Source organism: Diabrotica virgifera, chromosome 10 (assembly GCF_917563875.1).
Source record: "Diabrotica virgifera virgifera chromosome 10, PGI_DIABVI_V3a".
Lineage (NCBI taxonomy): Eukaryota > Metazoa > Arthropoda > Insecta > Coleoptera > Chrysomelidae > Diabrotica > Diabrotica virgifera.
This window is the reverse complement of record NC_065452.1, coordinates 137,766,189-137,788,349: the sequence shown is the minus strand read 5'-3', so window position 1 is coordinate 137,788,349 and position 22,161 is coordinate 137,766,189. Positions and strand designations below refer to the sequence as shown.

General features: G+C 33.9%; 1 protein-coding gene across 1 annotated transcript in view; it reads left to right on the top strand.

Annotated features, from left to right (window-relative positions):
- Positions 1–22,161, top strand: part of LOC126893209 (cuticlin-4) — a 118,525-nt gene that overhangs the window by 86,866 nt on the left and 9,498 nt on the right. Inside the window, exon 2 of the mRNA XM_050663173.1 lies at positions 18,638–18,728. Coding sequence (XP_050519130.1) covers positions 18,675–18,728 — 54 coding nt within the window. The 5' untranslated portion in view covers positions 18,638–18,674. The remainder of the gene's footprint in view (positions 1–18,637; positions 18,729–22,161) is intronic.

The following is a 22,161-nucleotide window of genomic DNA, read 5'->3' as shown; positions in this document are numbered from 1 at the left end:
TCAAAGTCAAAAAGAAATTCTGTCACCGACCAGATACAAAAAAAAAGAAACAATGGATGACGGAGGAAATTTTAGATTTAATGGAAGAAAGACGCGATAAAAATACGCAATCCCTCAACTAATCATCCAAAGACAGATTGAGGGCAAGAGAGGAGTAGGTATATACAAAAGGAAAAAACATTCGCTCGATACAAAAAAAATCTACAATGTACATTAAACCACCTTGAGAATTAGTCAAAACAAGTGGGAGTACAATTTTCTACGACGAAAACAAAATGTATATTGTTTTCAAAGAATCGACATTCTACAAAGCCAGATTTGCAAATGTATGGAAACTGCTTAGAATATGTTGACCATATAAAATTTTTAGGAATGTTTTTCGATAAAAAACTCTCTTGGAAAATGCACATTATGTACATCAAGAAAACTTGTCAAACTGGTCTGAATTTATTGCGAACTCTGTGTAACAACAATTGGGGGTCAGATTTTAAAAGCCTTATTCATATTTACAAGTCATTTATACGATAAAAGATTGATTATGGTTCAATAGTTTACGCTTCTGCCAAGAAGACATTACTTGCTCAGCTTGAAACTATACAGAATACAGCATTAAGAATAGCCACTGGAGCTTTTCGTACTAGCCCTGTTGAAAGTTTACAATGTTTAACTGGTGAACCACCTCTGAAATTTAGGAGAATATATCTATCGTTAGCTTATGCATCAAGCATTCAATCAATAAAATCACATCCCTCTCTTCATAATACAATTGGTGACCGTTTTAAAGATATTTATATTAAACAAACCCGAACAGACCCGCCATTCCATGAGAGAATTCGAAGGCATCTATCCTCGTATAGTGTTCAGTTTCCAAAATTCTTTGATAAGTCAACCACCACGGCCACGGCTGAATTTCCATCATGGACATTACCCCCTTTACAATGTGATCTAACTCTCACCAAATATAATAAGTTCGAAACTACTCACAAAATAATAAACCAAGAGTCACTTAACAAAATTTCATGTTTTTCCGATTATTATCACATCAATACAGATGCACCAAAACCAGTGATGGTGTAGGATCAGCAATTGTCACTCCAAATTCCATATTGCAAGTTAAACTATCATCTACTAGCAGTATTCTGTCTGGAGAATTGTTTTCGATTCTACAAGCATTAATTCATGTAAACAACCTTAACATCTCAAAAACTCTGATAATTACTGATTCTCTTAGTGCATTACATTCAATAAAACAGCTCTATACCAGTAATCCTATTGTTCAGCTAATACAACATCAATTGCACCTTATAAACCAAGCAAAACAGCAAATTCACTTCTTTTGGGTTCCATCACATACTGGTTTGGAAGGCAACGAAAAAGTGGATCATTATGCCGGTGAAGCAATACACAGTGCATCTTCAATAACAGTGAATACAGTGTCAGTGACCGATTTTAAAACGTTTGTGAAAGAGAAAGTGCTAAGTGAATGGGGAAATAAATGGCAACAATCAAAATCATTTCTACACACTATTAAACGTACAACACATTGATGGTGTGAGATAAACATCGATCGCCGATTGTTTGCTAAAATAACTCGTTTGCCTATAGGACACAGCAGACCTAACTCATGGTCATATTATATCTAAATCAAATCACCCTATATGTGATCATTGTAACTGTAATATATCCATACCACATATTTTGGTAGATTGTCCTAAATTTATTAATGAAAGAAACAAACATTCAATACCTGTAAATATAAAAGATGTCGTAGGAGATAATTGTAATCCAAAAAACCTTTTCAATTATCTAAAGGATATTGGCCTGTTCAACAAACTGTGAAGAAGTTTATTTTTTTTTATATTATATATGTCTAGTATTAAGATACGGACAAGTTACATACTTTAGTTATTAGTTAAAAAAAATATTGTACTCCAAACCTACCCACTTATTGTAATATTAATTGTACAAATCCTGATTGTATGTTCAAATCAGTGTTGCCAATCGGCGGATAATTATCCGATTTGCATACCTTTTTGAGAGTTGTCGTATCTTCTTCGCACCTTTAAATAAATCGGATATTTGCGTATATTTTTCAGTGTATCTACCATCTATTAAATCTTTCTCCTCCATATATTCCCAGCACCAACAACACATTAATTTTATTTGGTTCCACCCAAATTTTTATACTGGATGAATGTAAGTTAGTGACATCCGACATCCCATAATTTGCATCTTTTCACAAAAGGGACATGTGCCAATTCTTTTGTTTAGAATTTAAATGCACAAGTGCCTCCACTTAAGCCGACTTAAGGCATAATAATCCAATTCAAATTTCAGAAACCGTCTGCTTATTTATGAGTTTTTAGTTTTTAGTCTTTAAACTTATGAAAGCTAATTCACGGACGATTTAGTTTTATTTTCATTTTATGTAGTGCAGTGCTTAAGTAAACGTCTGCGTCTGTTTGAAATAATCTTTAAACGGATTCATTTTTTTCGAATCCTGAGAAAACTAATAAATATTTTTGAAAAATTTGAACGCAGAATGAAAGATTACATTATTACCGAGGGCTGAAAGTCCCTTGGAATAAACAAAATATTTCTTTTGAATGAGATATTTGAAATTAAAAATCACACACAACATTCCCTTTTTCTTTCACCCCTGTAACTTATTATAATAAAAATTGTCTTCAGGGACTTTCGGCCCTCGGTAATAATGTAATATTTCATTCTGCGTTTAAATTTTTAAATAATACTTATTAGCTTTCTCAGGACTCGAAAAAAATAATGCATTTTAAAAGCATTGACCAGAAAATTTTCGCCTATGCTATTAATGTATCTGTAGTTTTTTTTGTATTGATTTATTTATTATTTAAAAAAAACCTATACAGAAGTAAAAACTTTAAATTGTATTTTGATATCAAATCGTTTATTTAAAAACTATCTAAAAGTCATCCACATGGATTGCAAAACGTTTTCGTTCTGAACAGAACATCTTCAGTGCATTCCGCAAAGTAGTTGTAACTAGCACACCAATGAAGGTGGTAACTTCATAATATATGGCTTACATTATAACTTTTGATAAAATATTGTGACTACAAGTCGATGTTACAAGATTAAATTATGTATGTGCCTAAAGAGCAACATGCTGCCCTGCTCGAAAAAACTAGGTACTTGCCATTTGAATTAGCACAGACCAACTGATGTAAAATGAAAAGGAATGACAAAGAGTGTCAATCACTCATATATTATGATTACAAATACCTTTTCAAGGAAATATTATAATAAAACTTAATAATTGTTTCTGGCTGATGTGAGATTGCACTTTCAGTTTGCTTCTGTATTTATAAAATAAAATAAAATTTGAATTATGGTTTTGTTTGGAATAATTACTTGAGAATAATAATTATGATTGGGATCCAAAATAATATCTAACCTAATTTTAATCACCGTAAAAACCTAATAACCGGTTTTTACTTTAAAAAGAAAAAACCGGTTAAAACCGGGACCAAAAAACAACCGGTAAAACCGGTTATTGCGAAGTAAAAAAACCGGTTTAAGGTTTAAACCGGTAGGTTTTTCCCATCCCTAGGCTGATATTAAGACAATTCGCCAACTAGATGCACGGACCTATAAAAAGAGAAGGAAGAACGACGGCAACATCAAAACAAAGGTAATCAGACGTAGATAAGTGGATAAATAAATAAAATACAAAATTAGGCAAGCAAAAAAAAAATGGTTAAATAATATGCAGAAGTAGAAGAATACCAGAAAAGACATGATAGTTTTAACACAACCAAAAAAATTAAAGAATCAACTCACAATAGAAAAAGAAAACCGGGAATACAGAAAGATACATATTATGGGAAACTAGTGTGGAATACTAATGAAAATTTAAAGAGATGGACAAACTACATCAATGTGTTGTTCAAAGACAATAGAACAGAACAGATGGAAGTAAAAGTAGAAGGAGCAGAAGTATAAAAATACAAATGCTGAAGACTGCAATGAATACAGAACAATATCATTAATTATTAATCATGTTCTAAAATTATTCTTGAAAATAATACATGGTTGTATAAGCAAAAAACTGAAAGAAAGAATAGATAATAGTCAGTTGGGATCAGAAACGGACTAGGAACCAGAGAGGCGATATTATTTTTGTTTTAATGTGGTAGCTCAAAGATGCAGGGATATAAATATGAATGTGTATGTTTGTTACGTTAATTTTGCTTTTTTTTGCTTTTTCTCAAAATCAGCGTAACAAACATACACATTCATATTTATATCCCTGCATCTTTGAGCTACCACATTAAAACAAAAATAATATCGCCTCTCTGGTTCCTAGTCCGTTTTTGATCCCAACTGACTATTATCTATTCTTTCTTTCAGTTTTTTGCTTATACAACCAATACCATGTATTATTTTCAAGAATAATTTTAGAACATGATTAATAATTAATGATATTGTTCTGTATTCATTGCAGTCTTCAGCATTTGTATTTTTATACTTCTGCTCCTTCTACTTTTACTTCCATCTGTGCTGTTCTATTGTCTTTGAACAACACATTGATGTAGTTTGTCCATCTCTTTAAATTTTCATTAGTACTCCACACTAGTTTCCCATAATATGTATGTTTCTGTATTCCCGGTTTTCTTTTTCTATTGTGAGTTAATTCTTTAATTTTTTTGGTTGTGTTAAAACTATCATGTCTTTTCTGGTATTCTTCTACTTCTGCATATTATTTAACCATTTTTCTTTTGCTTGCCTAATTTTGTATTTTATTTATTTATCCACTTATCTACGTCTGATATTTTTTGTTTTGATGTTGACGTCTTTCTTCCTTCTCTTTTTATAGTTCCGTGCATCTAGTTGGCGAATTGTCTTAATATCAGTATCAGCCTAAGTACTGTTACCTGTGCTTGTCTTAATTTTAATACCTATGTAATTTGAGCGATCGATCAATAACTTTTACGAGGAACAACAGCTAATTTTGTTTATTTTTTTAATTCTACTGATAGATTTATAATGTATATATGTGAAAACTAATTGGAACATTACATTGTGCACATGTATTTATCAATAAATAAAAGTATAAAATGTAAATATATAAATTAAAGTAAAAATGTAAAGAAAATAATTGACATCAAATGAAAAGACATTATACATAAATCATGGTAGATTCAAGGATATGAAAAAGAACTTTACGTACAATATAATATGTAATAGTAATTTTATTTTTGTTGAATTACCTTCATCATTAAAAATAATAGTTATCAGGTCATTTAATAAGAAATTTAGCACTTTTTCTTGCGGCAGGGTTTTTGTTTTTTTGGGAATGTAATTCCTTCCTTTTTGTTTTAAAAAAGCTGTAAGTTTTTTATAATTGCTTATATCTATGTCTTTATTTGTGGTCAAAGTTGCCTTTAACATTGAATAATAGGACCACATAGTCGATGGAGAATATTCTTTAGACAATTCAGAGAAATATGCTAGTAAAACACTTTCACTATAATTTGTAATACAATTTTTTTCACGCCATGCTTCAAATATGTCATATTGCCTATTGTATTTTTCGATGGATTTTGCTGGGAGAAGCTCTGAAACTGCCTCTAACGATTTCTTGCGTATTTCAGGTGGCGTTCATGTAATTTCTTCCATTTCCAAAGCAGCACTACTGTACTATAATTTGATATTCGTTTTAACACTTTTATTTCAATAAATACAATTTTCAATTTAAATTTTTTAAATATGACAGTGATGACAGGTGACTTCTGCATGCCGCTTTCGATTTTTAATCGATAGATAGTTATCAATATTGAATAATTACTAAATCGGTAAAATTTTGATTAATTTTATATGAATATAATTGCAAAATACTACAGAATTTCACTTTGTGGCATAAATTTAATTAATAATAACGTAAATTGTGTACAATATTTTCAATAATTAAAGTAAATAAATTTTAAGTTCACTCAAATAAATAATCGATTACTGCTATCGACCACTTACATTCAATCTCGGTTAATTTGATTAATCGCGGCAGGTAAAGTAAAATTCTTCTTTCAGTACAATAAAGTGTTACTTTACTGCCGCAAATGGCGTCAAATGAGTACAATAATGAATGACTTTAGTGACGGTTGGCGATAAAAGACATTTAATTGTATCACAAATTTTTCAGGTATACTTTTTGTTAGTACATATGTATTTATTTAATATTACAATCTCTTTTTCTATTTAATATGTATTTTCCATTGTTGTCGTTTATAACCCCAGTGGTTCGGACGACATTAAATTTAAAAAATATATGTTGGCGATAAAATTTTGTATGCACCACGTCAGTAATGACTCTTTATCGAACTCGTCTGTTACTCGCCTCGCTCGCTACACTCGTTCTTCTCGTAATATCAGACTCGTTCGATAAAGAGTCACTTTACTGACTTTGTACATAAATAACGATGGTAAAAAGGCGATATTGACATGTTTTTAAACCTGTTTCTACTGTTTCTCAATATGTTTTGTTATTTATTTTAGCAGCTCTTTCATTATGGTGGCACTTTAAATCGACTTTTACTTTATTATATTGTAAGTTTTGGTTGTAGAAAATTAAAAATCCTCTACATTTCAAAAAGCTCTCTTTTTTATTCATCTTTTTGAAGTTTTGTATAGATAATTAAAGGAATTTTTCATTTAATACCTGTGAAGTCTGATTAGCATTCCCTTTGGTTGTTAACTTTTTAAAAATCACCCCATTTGCATAACACCTGATCTGTGAAAAGAAAGAATAAAAAACCCTCTGCGGCTTTTCACAGATACTAACCATCTAAATGACAATGCCACAAGGCGTTTCTAATTCCTAATTTCTAATTCCTAATTTAACTAACAAGGCAACAGCTGAATCAACACGGAGGGTAACACAAGTAAAGGGTTGAAGTCAAGGAGGGGTATAAGTGGTGGTTTTTCCATTATCTTACTTTCCAATTAACTTTGTTGATTATAATATGCTGTTTTAGTTTAACTAAATTATAGGCCTAAATAATTGAGGCCCGGAAATAGAAAAGGTTATATTAAATTCAGTTTTGAGTATTTAGGGAATAAGGTGTTCTGTTTTAATACTATCGAAACACGAACTTATACATTTATGAATTTTTCTTCGATTATCAAAATAACTTCGGCATTTTATAAACCACAGAAGAAAGAAATAATAAATCTTTAAACTAAAAGATTTATTTACAATTTGGAGTAAAATTACCAGTCTTTTCCTCCTTCTCTTGGTGCCTTTTAATGGGAACAATGCTGTTGAACTTTTTTTATATATATTTTTTGAAAATCCGTTTGATCTTTCTGGTAACAAACTTCTAAAAATTGGTATCAGAGAGGGAGACTTCTTGAATTACCGCCTATAGGTACAGGTTGAAATTATATCGCAAAGAGGATTCCAGCAGGGGCGTCATTTGAAATTTTGATTGGGGGGAGGGTAACCATTATATATACAATATATTATATGATGTAATGATGAAAATTGATGTATTTTTTGTAAATTTCAGTCGTTTTCAGGGTCAGGAGGGGGGGGGCAAATGCCCCCTGACCCTATCAAATGACGCCCCTGGATTCCAGATGAAAGAAAAAAGAATGTGTGTGTACTTTGTAGGCACGTAAGAAGTTATACTTCTATTATAATACATATAATCTAACTTCCTATTATGATTTCAACGAAATCAATATACCTATCTACTTTAAATAGTTTTTTTGTATTGTATTTAAATATTAAACTAATTTTAGAAAGAACAAAAAGAATACCAAAAATTAAAATAAAAAAAAGGATATGACTTTGCCAGGATTTGAACAGAGGACCTCTCCATCCCTAGGCGAATGCTCTACCGATCAGCTACCACGGCTTTTGTATTCAGTGGATCATTTCTCGGACATAATTACAATCTCGGTGACAGATACTTTAATAAATGAAAATAAACATTTTCTATAATACTTATTAAGAGGAAGACAAATCCAAAGACATAAAAATTATAATAAATATATTCACAGAAAACACTAATAATATATTCTTTTCACATAACATACTCTCCGTGTGCGCCTGCGCCGGGGAATGTAAAAATTCACCCTCGTGCCTAAAGAAATATAACTTAAAAAAAACAAAATCATTTATCAAGCCGATGTTTACTTCGTATTTCTTCTTCTTCTTGCAGTACCGTCTCCTATCGGAGGTTGGCTACCATCACAGCAATTTTAACTTTGTTGGCTGCAGCTCTGAACAATTGTATTGAACTTCACTCGTACCATTCCCTTAAATTTTGCAACCAGAAAATCCTTCTACGTCCCACATTTCTTTTTCCCGAGATTTTTCCTTGGATTATGAGCCTTAGCAGGAAGTACTCTTCGTGTCTCATTATGTAGCCCAGATATTCCAGTTTTCTCGTTTGTATTATTTTTATGACTTCACATTCCTTCCCCATCTTCAGCAAAAAATCTTGATTTGTCACTCTATCTGTCCATGGTATTTTCCACATTCTCATGTAGCACCACATCTCGCATGCATACATCGTATTTATAGATCTATAATATTCAAGAACTGTTAGATTTTCGAATGACTGGAAAAAATTGACCAATATATCAGCGTAAAATAGAAGAGGCATCTAGAAAATTTATCGAACTTTTGCAAGAAACTGAAAAAGATATTTATTTTACTAAACGGGTACCGGCAGGCGCGGATACAGGGGGGGGTCAACAGGTCCATGGACCTATTGTATTTAGTCTATAAGTATTTTTTTATTATTTATTATTTTTTCTGTTAACTCTAAACTTTAAGCCATCAGTACAACACTAAATTACACGACAACCGCTTCAAAAGAATTGAAAGAAGCCATAAAATCTAATAAAACACCCTTCTCTGAAAAATAATCTGCAGGCGCATTTGTTTGGGTACCGATGGAACAATAAACAACGGAAATATTTTTCTCAATTCAAAGAATAAAAAAAATGGTATTTTAAAATGCAAATACATTACACTGGGTATAAACCTTATTTCATGAAAAGTCACGTTTCAAATTTGAGACACAATAAAGATATAAAAATTTGTATTTTACTAGATAATCCATGCGTACCTACCCATTGATGGTAGAAAGGTTAATCTTTATGGTAAAGAACGACCAGTGAGATTAATAGTCGTGAATTGTCTGTCAATCCTGTTGATACCGTAGGTATCTGGGATTATATAGTGTATTTTATCCTTAGAGTAAGTGTGAGTCGTATGGCTAAATCTGGATAATGTAATAATTTGAGGTAAGTCTGCCCCCCCCCCCTATTATGAATTTCTAGATCCGCGCCTGGGTACCGGCTAAACAACATCCGATGTGCAGATGACACCATAGTATTTGCGGACAACCTAGAAGACCTGCAAATCCGTAAAAAAAACATGTACTGAAGTCAACATGAAGAAGACAAAGCTTATGATCATTAGCAAGAAAAAGATAACAGAAGATCAACTCTACGTCAATCAAATCCCTATAGAAAAATGTGGCGCACTACAACTACTTCAGCACCATAATAAATGAAGAATGGGCCAACAAACAAGAGATAAGAGCAAACATCGGAACAGCTAGATCCACCTTCAACCGGAGAGTGGTGACCTTCTTTGAGAGCAGGGCCGCCGCTAAAGTGTTGGCCGCCCGTGTGCAACTTAATATTTGCCGCCCCCTTCCAACACTTTAGTCGCTTCAACGTAGGTACTAGTATTTAAAGAAATATGCAGGACACCATAATAACGCGTATATGAATAATAATTGCTCTGATCTCGACGTTACTATATTTAAATATATAGGCCTGGATTCCGCGTACCAAAAAAAGTTGATTAATAGCAAGCCGAAAAATTGTTAATAGATTAACGGTGTCTATTCGGACAAACTTTGATGTATGGGAACACTGGAACAGAGGAAGTTTTAATTGTGGAACAGGTTAAAAATTTGGAACGTCAGACGACGAAAACGTTCCATGTATTTTGTCGGACATAACTTCCAATTGATTTGTTACCATTTCATTAAACTCTCATGCAGAAATCAAACTGGTGTTTATCACCAACTGGGCATTTTAATGAGTGGAACACGAAGAACATGTCAAATGACGGGAATCATGTTGGTTAGTAATATCAGTCTGATTTTTGCATGAGAGTTTAATGAAAGGGTAACAATTGGATGCTCTGTTCGACAAAATACATGGGACGTTTTCGTAATCTGACGTTCCAAATTTTTCAACGGTTCCACAATTAAAACTTCCCCTGCTCTAGTGTTCCGGTACATCAAAGTTTGCCCGACTAGACACCGTTAAGCTATTAACAAGTTTTCAGCTTGCTATTAATCAACTTTTTTTTGATACGCGGGATCCAGGCCTATTTGAAATACAGTAGTGTGCAAAAGAAAAGCGTGTCTAAAATCATCAAATTCTCAACTTAGACTGAACTATAACCCTATCCATAACAATACATAAGCATAAAGGAACAACATCATAACAGCAACCGTCGAGTAATAAAAAAGATTTTTTTAAACCATCTGGTAATAAAAAAGACTTTTTTATTACTCAATGAGAGCAACTTACCAAGCACTTATCTAAATTCTCGGAAAGTATCCTATTGTCGTATCGTACTCTCTTAACAAATCATAAATGTTCAGAATTTGAAAAAATCGCATATGGGCCAAGTAGATAAAAATATATTAAAGTCCGAAATCCGCCAGCCACTTTGAACTAAAAAGCATTCCCGGAACTACTTTATGACTATAATTCATATAATAAATAACATTTTCTGGCAGTTTTGTTTAGATTGTTTGGAATATTAGAGTTTATAGAAATATCTGATCATTACTATTAAATTTTTTGAATTTATTTTCGTTTTAAAAAAAGTATTATCATCAGTGGCCTGCTTTTGGCCGCCCCTATAATCGGCCGCCCCTGTGCGATGCACACTTTGCACCCATGGTAGCGGCGGCCCTGTTTGAGAGCCACAACCTCTCGCTTGGTATAAAAGTAAGAATGCTTCGATGCTACGTCTTCTCTGCCCTTTTTTATGGTGTTGAATCGTGGACCTTGAACGAAGATTGGTCCAGGAAATTGGAAGCATTTAAGGTGTGGCTAAATCAATGCTTAAAACCCTGTGAACTGACCGAGTCACAAATGAGGAGGCCCTTAGAAGAATGAAAAAGAACCGAGAAGTACTGACCACCATCAAATAAGATAAAATTTGCCATGATGATCGACAACATTCGCCACGGATAGGTACGTCAAGAAAGAGAAAAAGAAAAGAATAATATTGATAACTAAATGACTGGTTTCAACAGAGAATAATGAAATAAACGTAATAATCAAATATTACTACAAACTACAAAGATAGTAACGAATATAAACACAGGGGTATGAAAATCACGAATGATGGAACACTGGACTGAGCCATTAAAGAACGAAATACTCAGGACAGGAAAGCAATTACGCTCCTAAACTCAGTACTCTGGGACAAGCAGATAAACAACCAAAACAAGAAAAAGATCTATAACGCCGTAGTAAAAAGCATTATAAGATACAGCTGCGAAGTATGGCCTATGAAGGAAAATTCAAAACGAATGTTAGAGGTCACCGAAATGGATTTCTGGAGAAGAGCTGCAGGAAGATCAAGAAGGGAACATGTCACGAATGAACGGATACGAGAACTAATGAAGGTCACACATGCAATAAATGACGAAATCAACGAAATACAACTACGATGGTTTGGTCACGTACAAAGAATGCATGAAGACAGAATCCCAAAACAATTACAAAACTGAAAACTGCAAGGTAGAAGAAGAAGAGGTAGACCGAGGAAAAGTTGGAAGGCAGGAATAAACAAAGCCATGGATGAAAGAGGTCTGCAAGTAGATCAATGTGCGGACAAAGAGGAATGGCGAATGGGTATCGGAAGACGGAGAACGTTGTAAACCCATAATATATAATAATCAAATATTTGTATAAGGAATATAGAAAATAGCTCACGGAAAAACTTCTCTTACAAGACACAGTGTGCTAATCAATTTTGTAATAGTTTTTGCTCAAAATGAAGCACACATCTTCACAGTAACCTATTATTACAGAAAATCAATGAAGAAGAAGTAACAAGAATTGATAGCAGCGTTATTAAAACCCGGTTTTACCACATTGAACGAAATAATTAACTAATTAATCAATTAATTTTCATAGTTATAACCTTGAATTCGGTATATCAACTGGACCGCAGATAAAAACTTGAGTAACGAGTATAAAAGTAATAGTGAAAGATAGCTCCAAGATGCATTCGCGATGCAGGTCGACGAACTGTGCTTAAGGAGTATGTTAGTGGGTCGTTGTCTGTTCTGTTCTGTCAGGTGCAGAGAGGTGTGGGATCAAATTAGAGGTGGAAGAGTTTTCAACTTGGATATTACAAATATAACATGTTTTGTCGGCATTGGTAGATTCACTTGAAATAACAAAATACTAGATATTTCTTCTTCTTCTTTTACTTCTTGGAGATCTTTCGATCTGTTTAATTCTGAAGCTGCCTCTGGTTAATTTCCTGGGAGGTAGATTGCCAACTATCCCTCCATCTTTTAGATGGTCTTGAACCGGGCTGGTTGTTTTCTAGGGCAATTTTTGGGAGTCTATTCTCATCCATTCGTCTTACATGGTTGTACTTCATCTTCTTGCGCTGCCTTCCCCACCTTACAATATCTTGAATTTTGCATTGCTCTCTAATGTCTGTATTTCTAACTCTGTCTCTTCTTGTTTTCCCTACCATTGTTCTTAGGGTTTTCATTTCGGCAACTCTTAGCATCTGTTTCGTTTTGTTGGTGTCTTCGCGCACTTCTATGCCATATGTCATGATCGGTCATATGCAAGTCTTGTAGATCCTAATTTTACTATCTGTTCGCATATACGGATTTGACCAGACTATCTCCCGCAGACATCCTGACAATGCAGATGCTTTGTTGATCTGACTCCTCAGGTCCTTTACTGGGTCGTGAGTGCTTGATATATCTATGTCCAGATATCTGAATTGCATCATCTGTTCTATGGGGTTGTTCTCAACCACTAACTTACATCTCAGCGGATCTTTTGCCATTGTCATACATTTAGTTTTGTTGGTAGAAATGTTCATATTTAGTTGGCGGCTTACTTGAAAGAACTGAAAGAGCTGTCTCTGAAGATCATCTTCTGATTCAGCAATAATTGCTGCATCATCTGCGTAACACACCATACCAATTCTTTTGTTGCCCATTCTATAGCTGAGATTAAGAGATGTTACTTTGTTTATAATTTTGCTCATGAGTAGGTTAAACAAGAAGGGGCTTAAACTGTCTCCTTGTCTAATTCCTCCCGGTGTTAGAATATTTTCAGTGAACTGGTCTTCTGCTCTAACTTTGGTTACGTTGTTGTTATTTAGGTTATGGACTATCTTTGTTATGCTGGTCGGTGTTTTATTTTCTATTAATATATTTAAAATGTCTTCCAGGCGAACTATGTCAAGCGCCTTCGTCAGATCAATGAAGCAAATATACGCTGGCATGCCGAACTCTATAGCTTTTTCTTTTATTTGTTTTATTATAAATACTGCGTCTGTTATAGATCGCCCCTTTGTAAAACCTTGTTGTTCTTCAGCATTAGTGATTTGTCTTTTCAGTTTGTCCTTAGAATACCCGTGAAGAGTTTCATCGTTGTATTTAAGAGGGTTATTCCTCTGTAGTTTTGTGGGCAAGTTTTTTGTCCTTTTTTAAATATGGAGATTGTGACGCTCTTTTGCCATTTCTCTGGTGTTTCTGTTTCGTTTAAGATTTTTTTAAAGAGTTGCGACAGTTTACTTGCAAGTTCAGGGCCTCCATATTTTAAAAGTTCATTGGATATACCATTTGTTCCAGGTGATTTTCTGTTTTTTAGCTTCTTGATCTTTGCTTCTACCTCTTCGTCACTGATTGTAGCACTTATATGTGTTTCGTATTCATTTATATTCAGCGTTTCTTCAGCATCATATAGCTCTTTAAAATGCTGTTGCCATGTCTCTATAGGTACTCCCTTGGTCTGCACGAACTCGTTAACTGGTTTTTTCCTGTTCCGAAGCATTTTCCATACTTTCTTTTGGGCACCATATAGGTCGTAGTCCATGTCGCTAGTGAATTTAGCCCAATGTTCTCTTTTGATTGATTTTATTCTTGCGTTTACTTCCTTTCTTACTTGGACATATTCTGCGGGAGCTTCTTCAGATTGTGTGCTTTTATATATCAGGTAGCATTTGCGTTTTAATTCAGAGAATTCTTTTACCCCTTGACAAAACCACGGTTTGATGTAGTTTGTCGCTCTAGTGTTAATTTTCCGCTTTCCAATCGCTTTTTCTACTGCTTCGTTGATACATTTCTTAATTTTTTTGCCAGGTATCTTCTACTGCCCATTCTGGTTGTAAGTCGATCTCTTTTAGTTTGCTGGTAATCCTGTTCTCATAAAGGAGTTTTGTACTCTCTGTTGCTAGCGACTCTATATTGTATTTTTCAATGAACATTGGGGATTTTCTGCTTCGTCGCGGACGTTCTAGTAGCATCTTATATAAAATAAGGTTGTGATCGGTCCCCAGGTTAGCAGATGTAAGGGCTCAAACAGATGTAAGGGCTTGATAACAAAATACTAGATATTTACTGATTAAAAATAATAAATTAGGGAGACACGAGAGGCTGCTAGCGTAAAAATAAGTATCTCTTGTATACAATGAGTTGGAGCCTATTTTTGAAGCAGTTTTATTACTCTGATTAAAATTTTGAAGACGTTGAGAAATATTTTACTTCAAGTGTCTAGAAACAATTTTTCTTGCCTAATTTAAACTTTCTTTTTTCTTCTTATCGTCCATTTTTGGACATCTCCCAACTTCTTCCATCAATTTTTATCCTGACCAACATAATCATTTGCTCTAGCTATTCTTTTTCTGTCTACCCATCTGATCTGTCGTCATGGTAGAAAGGATGCACTGGATGAACACTTTGATCCTCAATTATTGAGGTATTTTGCGGCCCTTAAGTATCTAACTGAGTGTTCTAAACCCTGCTCATGCCATTCTTGCTTTTCTAGTGATTTCTACACTTTGGTTCTCTTTATCAAGTTTCATAATTTGGCCTAGATAGATATATTCATGGACTTACTGGTTCTATGTCAGCGGTTCTCAATCCTCACCACACAGCGGTGGCACAAGTCATGTACCACCAAATACTTTTTATTATTTTTGGTACCACCTAACTGAAATACCTATCTAGCTAGGTGATCTAATTAACTTTAATAGTGGTGCTGATTTTGGCTGTTTTTGCGTTTTGTGTACCACCTCAAATAATGGGGTCTACCCCAAAATCCCGACAGCCAAAATCTCGACAGCCACAATCCCGAAGGCCAAAATCCCGACAGGCCAGAATCCCGACAGGTTTGATAAGTTTCTTTTTAACATATAATTACATTTATTTCTTGTTTTTTGTTTATGGCCATCTGTTTTTTATTTTTTGTTACTAAACAAAAGTATTTACCATTTAATATGAACTAATTTTTTAAATAAAATTTCTAACATGGGTATATGAATTAAATTATTTTTTTGCCAATATATAGTCCAATAATATATGTGTAATCAAATCCTAAATTTCCAGTTTACTTTCATATAATATATATTATCATGTCACTTACAACCTTCCATTTCAGTAAGTATAGCTTTTATATTATAAAATGAAGTGTTTAAATAATTTTTTCTTTTAAAATACATATTAATTTACATGTCGGGATTTTGGCTGTCGGAATTTTGGGCGGCAGCGAAATAATGATATATACCACCAGTGGTACATGTACCACATATTGAGAACCGCTATTCTATGTCTTTGTAATTTATAGTTATACGTCAGAGGTCTCTGTGTTTGTCATTGTTTTTATTTTTGGTCATATTCATTTTTAGGCCGACGTATTGGGACCTCTATGCGAGTTCCTCCATCATGTAATTCGTCGAATGTGCTCCCTATAATAACGATGTCGTAAGTGAATCTGAGGTGATTTAACTTGTTGCCATTAACGTTAATACCATGTGTTGACCAATTTGCAATTTTGAAGACGTCTTCTAGGTCAAGATTAAAAAGCTTTGGCGATATTACGTCACCATATGTAACTCCTCTCTTAATCGGGATAAGATTTGTATTTTTGTCTAGTTGTACTATTACTTATAGTTGCGTTTTCATATATATTAAGTATTAGTTGCCTATTTTCTTTACGTGCCATCTTCGCGACGAAGCGAAGGTGGGCAATCATAATTGCTATTTTCACTTTTGACACTACAGCCCGAAAGAGTTCAGTTGAGCTGCATCCAATTAATTTTAGGAGTTCATATCTGTCACCACGTGTTATATGACCCAAGTATTGAAGTTTTCTTGCCTATACATATCTCGAATCTATTCTGCGATTATGAATAGCCTATTCTATGACCCACATCTTGATATTATCAAATGTCTTTTCATAGTCTACGAAGGCAAGAAATACTGGTAGTTAATGTTCATTTGCCTTCTCTACAAATTTCCTCATTGTCAGAAGATGATGGGGTGTATTATATCCTTTGCGGAAGCCAACCTGTTAAGCTTATTAATATTAAATCAGGACTGAAAGGAGGATGCATTGTAAAGTCTATGTTTTATGCATTTAAAACACCTGAATTTTAAAAACAGTCAAAACATAGGACGAGTAGATCGATTTATTTACTTAGGATGGTTTATAAAGGACAGGTGGGATTTAGACAAACATACTAAAGCAAGAATGCTTTCACGGGACGATCTATTTGAGACTAGCACATTTCGTTACTTGAAATTGATAATGTCCAAACAGCAGACAAGTTGCTCTTGTATATAAGAACTGACGAGGAATCTCTAAAATTTGCTTTTGATGAAAAGAGCAATATATCAGTACCTTTTTTGAATGTGTTATTTCCTAAGAAAAATATTGGATAGGAAACTAAAGATTCTAAAAAACCTACACACACATCAAAAATGTATTTATTTCAAGATTCAACTCACCACAATATTGTTTAACAATTCGATTCGAAAAAGGAACAACAAAAAGAGTTATAGATAATAATATGTAATATAATATGTATGATAATAATTAGAGAGCGGAATATATGCAAAGTGCATATAGATGCATATATGCATATATTGCATATTTTGAGACAACAAACACAACATTGCATATTTAAGCTAAACACGATTTATTTTGCATATTTTAAAAATAAGTTATATAAAAGTTTAAAATTTTCCTCTCTTAGTTGGGATTTTATAACTTCGATATGAACGAGCTCGTTATTTATCTATCTATGGCTCATCTGGACTTTCCCATTACTACCTGAATTTAACAATTATGGGTGTTCCCAGAAAAATATTATTTTATTAGCGTAGCAAGTCGTAGGTACCTACCTGCTTTTAAGGGTCTAATAATTATTTTGTCAGTTTCCGGCCAACATTTGTTTAAAGTAAACGTTGTATCGTATTTAGTGTTTTTGAAGTGATTGGTATATATTAAATTTAAATATGTCTACCATTCAAAAAAGTGCTTGGATAAAGTGTTTTCCCGAGTTAAAGCTAAGTGGAGACAAAGTATTTTGCAAGGCCTGTTCCAAAATCGTAAGTTACATTCATTTTCACATTTCATTTTTTAAATGAGGAACTGACAAACAAAAGCATCATGTCCCACAAAAGAAATTTTTCTGGAAAGAGTGTTTTTTTCGACAAATTCGCTTTTACTTCTATAAAGACGGACATAGAGAGAAGCATCAAAATACAAAAATCCATCAAATTGTAGACAATTCCGCTTTTGTTCTTCAGCTTAAGTAACGTAATTTGTTCTTTAAGTACCGTACAAATTGCTACAGAACTTATGTTCATAAAAGTTAATTTTAGTTTTTTACCAGATCTAATAAAGTCATTAGAACAAAGGAATTTACAATTAAGTGATTCGGTTAATCTTGTTAACACTATTTCTGCTCATTGTCAAAAAATTCCCGGAAATACAGGGATTACAATTAGAAATAAATTAAAAAAATGTTTTAGCAAAAAATGAGGGCTTCGATTGTTTGAGGAAAGTTGTACGTATTTTTGAAGGCAACTTTTCTGAAGATCTTACGACCTAATATATTGTTTTATTTTTGAGTATTTTTAATATACATTTGCATATTTAGACAAATTTAGAAAAAATACCTGCATATTTGTAGTAAAAGTAATGCATATGTATGCGCATATTTTGGTAATGTTGTGTTGCATATATTCCGCTCTCTAATAATAATAATCCAGAAGATTCAAAAGATAAAAAAATCCAAATGATTTGGACCCAAAAGATTCAAAAGATAAAATAACAAAAGTATTGCAGGATTTAAAATCTATTTAAAATATAACATAATTTATAATATACGATATTTGCTCGTATACAAGTTGCAGGTTACTCTGACAATAAAACGCACAGTTACAAGTAACTGTAGCAATCGTTACAAATATTATATGCCGTCCACCTTTATTAACCCATACTACTTTTGTTGTGGTATCTTAAATTCAATGTCAAGGTACTCTCATAATGTTTTTTATTACAGAACGATATAACGGCTGAACACTGGCTGAAGGAACATCATGACAAGGTCGCTCAACGTTCTAGGAATTTTGGCAGTTTTACTCACATTAGGGGTAAGCACTTTCACTTGTTTTTTAATAAAATAAAAATAAAAAATGATTTCAAAATACGATTTTCAGCATCTTTTGGTGGGTAGTAATGATATACACTACGAGGAGAGAAGAAAAATGGTCGGTTTTGTTCAGAATTTTTTAATCGTTTTCCAAACTCATTTAATAAAGCTTCTTCTTCTTGACAGGCTTTACATTTCGGGGTGGGCCTTTGCCACGTTCACTATAGACGATAGACCTCCCTCATCTACGATCTTGCGCTTCCATTTCCCATTGTTGTGCCACAATCCTAGATAAATCGGCTTCAGCATGTTCCTTCCCTTCCATCTTTTTCTGGGATGGCCTACTGATCTACCGTCTGGTCTCTCAAAAAACACTTGTCTTCCTCTGATCTTAGCACATGACCTGCCCATCTTATCCGGTTAGCTTTTATATGTCTGACGATGTTTTCAGTACCATACAGTCACCAATTCAGCATTGCGACACCTTCTCTACTCTCCTGCCAATTCATCTCTTTGAGACCCAAATATCATTCTGAGAACCGTCCTTTCAAATACCAGTAGCTTATTTATCTCTCGCTGATGTAGAGGCCATGTTTCAGTTCCATGTAACAACTGGGCGAATAATATTTGACATATGTATGTCTTAATTTAGATTTTTTTTAGCAGCTTATATCTTAATAATGATGATAGGGAGTACAGTGACGTAACAAACTCCGTCGGGGCCCCCCGCAGAATTGGAAATGGGGTCCCCTTAGTGTTCTTCTTCTTCACGTGCCATCTCCGCGACGGAGGTTGGCAATCATCATGGCTATTCTGATCTTAGATGCTGCTTCTCTGAATAGGTCGGTTGATGTGCATCCGTACCATTCCGTCAAGTTACGCAACCACGAGATTCGTCTCCTTCCTACACTTCTCTTGCCCTGGATTTTCCCCTGTATAATCAACTGAAGTATGTTGTATCTCTCATTACGTATAATATGCCCCAGGTACTGCAGCTTTCGTGTCTTGATGGTTTCCAATATTTCCAGTCTTTTGTTGACTCTTCTCATGACTTCGTTGTTTGTTATATGCTTGGTCCATGATATCTTCAGGATTCTTCTATACACCCACAGTTCAAATGCTTCCAACTTTTTAGTAGTCGATGAGTTAAGTGTCCCTATACCGTAAAGCAGAGTCGAGAAAATATAACACCTTGCCAGCCTAACTCTCAAGTCTAATTTCAGTTCTGTTGCACAAAGTACCTTTCTCATTTTATTGAAGTTTGTTCTTGCTTTCTCTGTTCGAACTTTGATTTCTTTGGAGTAATCGTTTGTGTCATTAATTATTGCGCAACGTCCATCATCCGCAACGGCCGACAATAGTTTTGATCCTCGATTCGCAAATCCCCCCTGTCAGCTCAGGTGATACCTTTTAAATACTTATTGCATATTCTAGGATTTGTATTGTAATTAATGCCTTCATTTCTAAACCATTTAATTTAAATTCAAACCCTTTATCTACAGTGTTTGGAATATAAATAACAGTTTTTTCTATAAAAATTCTTCTTCTTCTTCTAATGGCGCTACAACCCCTTGTGGTTCTTGGCCTGCTTAACAATGTTCTTCCATACTGCCCTGTCGGATACTTTCCCTCGTTACTGCCTGATGCTCATGGTTTTAAGATCCTCCTCTACGTCGTCCATCCATCTTTTACGGGGCATTCCTCTTGTTCTATTTCCTTGGGGCTTCCATCTCTGGATTACTTTTACAAGTCTATTATCTGGCATTCTTTCCAAGTGACCAAACCAGTTTAGTAGTTTTTGTGACTTTACAAATCTAACAATATCTGCGTTTTGCATTAGTTCATCCAGCCTTTAGTTCATTTTAATTCTCCACGTTCCATCGCTGTAATGGGTTGGTCCAAATATGTTTCTTAGTAAGTCAAAGTTTTCAACCTAATAAAAATATTAAAAATATTGAAAAATATTAAAAATATTCCTAAAAGATATTTAATTGAAAACTTATTGGACCATTTTCCTGGTAACACCTCCATGGCTTCTAAAAATTGCAAGCCAGATGGATGCTAAAGCGAAGAAGACAAGAGGGAATTCAAAACTTACAATTCAAGCCTCGGTCGGTTCAACTGGTAAATTCCAACGGAAAATGGACCTATTTACTCAAAGGAATAAAACTAATATAAAATAAAATAAAAATGTATACCATTTTTATTCAGTTACAATGCGAAGGCAAAACTGTCTTATTTTTCACTTAGAACAGAGAGCGCAAACCAGCACTCTGAATCGACGATTTTCAACTCTATTTGGAGTCATCATCAGAGAGGCGTAGGTTTGTTGCTCTCTGCCCCAAGTGACGAAACTACGAGAGCTTATCCCTGCATTGCAACTGACGTTTATGGATTAGGTGTATAGCGACATCTGGCATTGGCAATTGAAAGTTAAAATTTTCAACCTAATAGAAATATTAAAAATATTCCTAAAACATATTTAATTGAAAACTTATTGGACCATTTCCCTGGTAACACCTCCGTGGCTTCTAAAAATTGCAAGCCAGATGGATGCTGAAACGAAGAAGACAAGAGGGAATTCCAAAACTTACAATTCACTACCCCGTCTGTTCAGCTGGTAAATTCCAACGTAAAATGGACCTAGGTACTCAAAGGAGGAAAACTAATATAAAATAAATGTTTTTAAAATTATAAGTTTTCAATTAAATATCTTTTAGGAACATTTTTAATATTTCTCAATATTTTTAATATTTCTATTAGGTTGAAAACTTTGACTTTCAGTTGCCAGATATCGCTAGACACCTACTCCATAAACGTCAGTTGCAATGCGTTGATAAGCTCTCGGAGTTTCGTCACTTGGGGCAGAGAGCAGCAAACCTATGCCTCTCTGATGATGACTCCAAATAGAGTCGAAAATCGTCGATTTAGAGTGCTGGTTTGCGCTCTCTGTTCTAAGTGAAAAATGACAGTTTTGCCTTCGCATTGCAACTGAATAAACATGGTATACATTTTTATTTTATGTTTCTTAGTATTTTTCCTTTAAATATTCTCAGTTGATTTTCATCAGTGGTTGAGAGGGCCCACGTTTCACATCCATATGTGACCACTGGTCTAATTACTGTTTTGTAGATTCTAAGCTTAGACTCACGATGCAGTAACTTACTTTTCATTTAGTTTTTGTATGCATAAAAGCACTTATTACTAGTGATGTAACGAATATTCGTATTCGCATTCGCCAATATTCGCATATTTTTGCATATTCGCATTCGCATTCGTATCCGCATTCGCGAAATTTATGCGAATGTTTTGCAAATATGAATATCAGAAAAAAATAATTTTAAGGTAAGGTTAGGTTAATAAAATCAAAATTTGTTCACTTCTCATCTATTTTTTTACTAAGAAAAGGTAAGTAGTAAGTAGTGCCGTTTTAA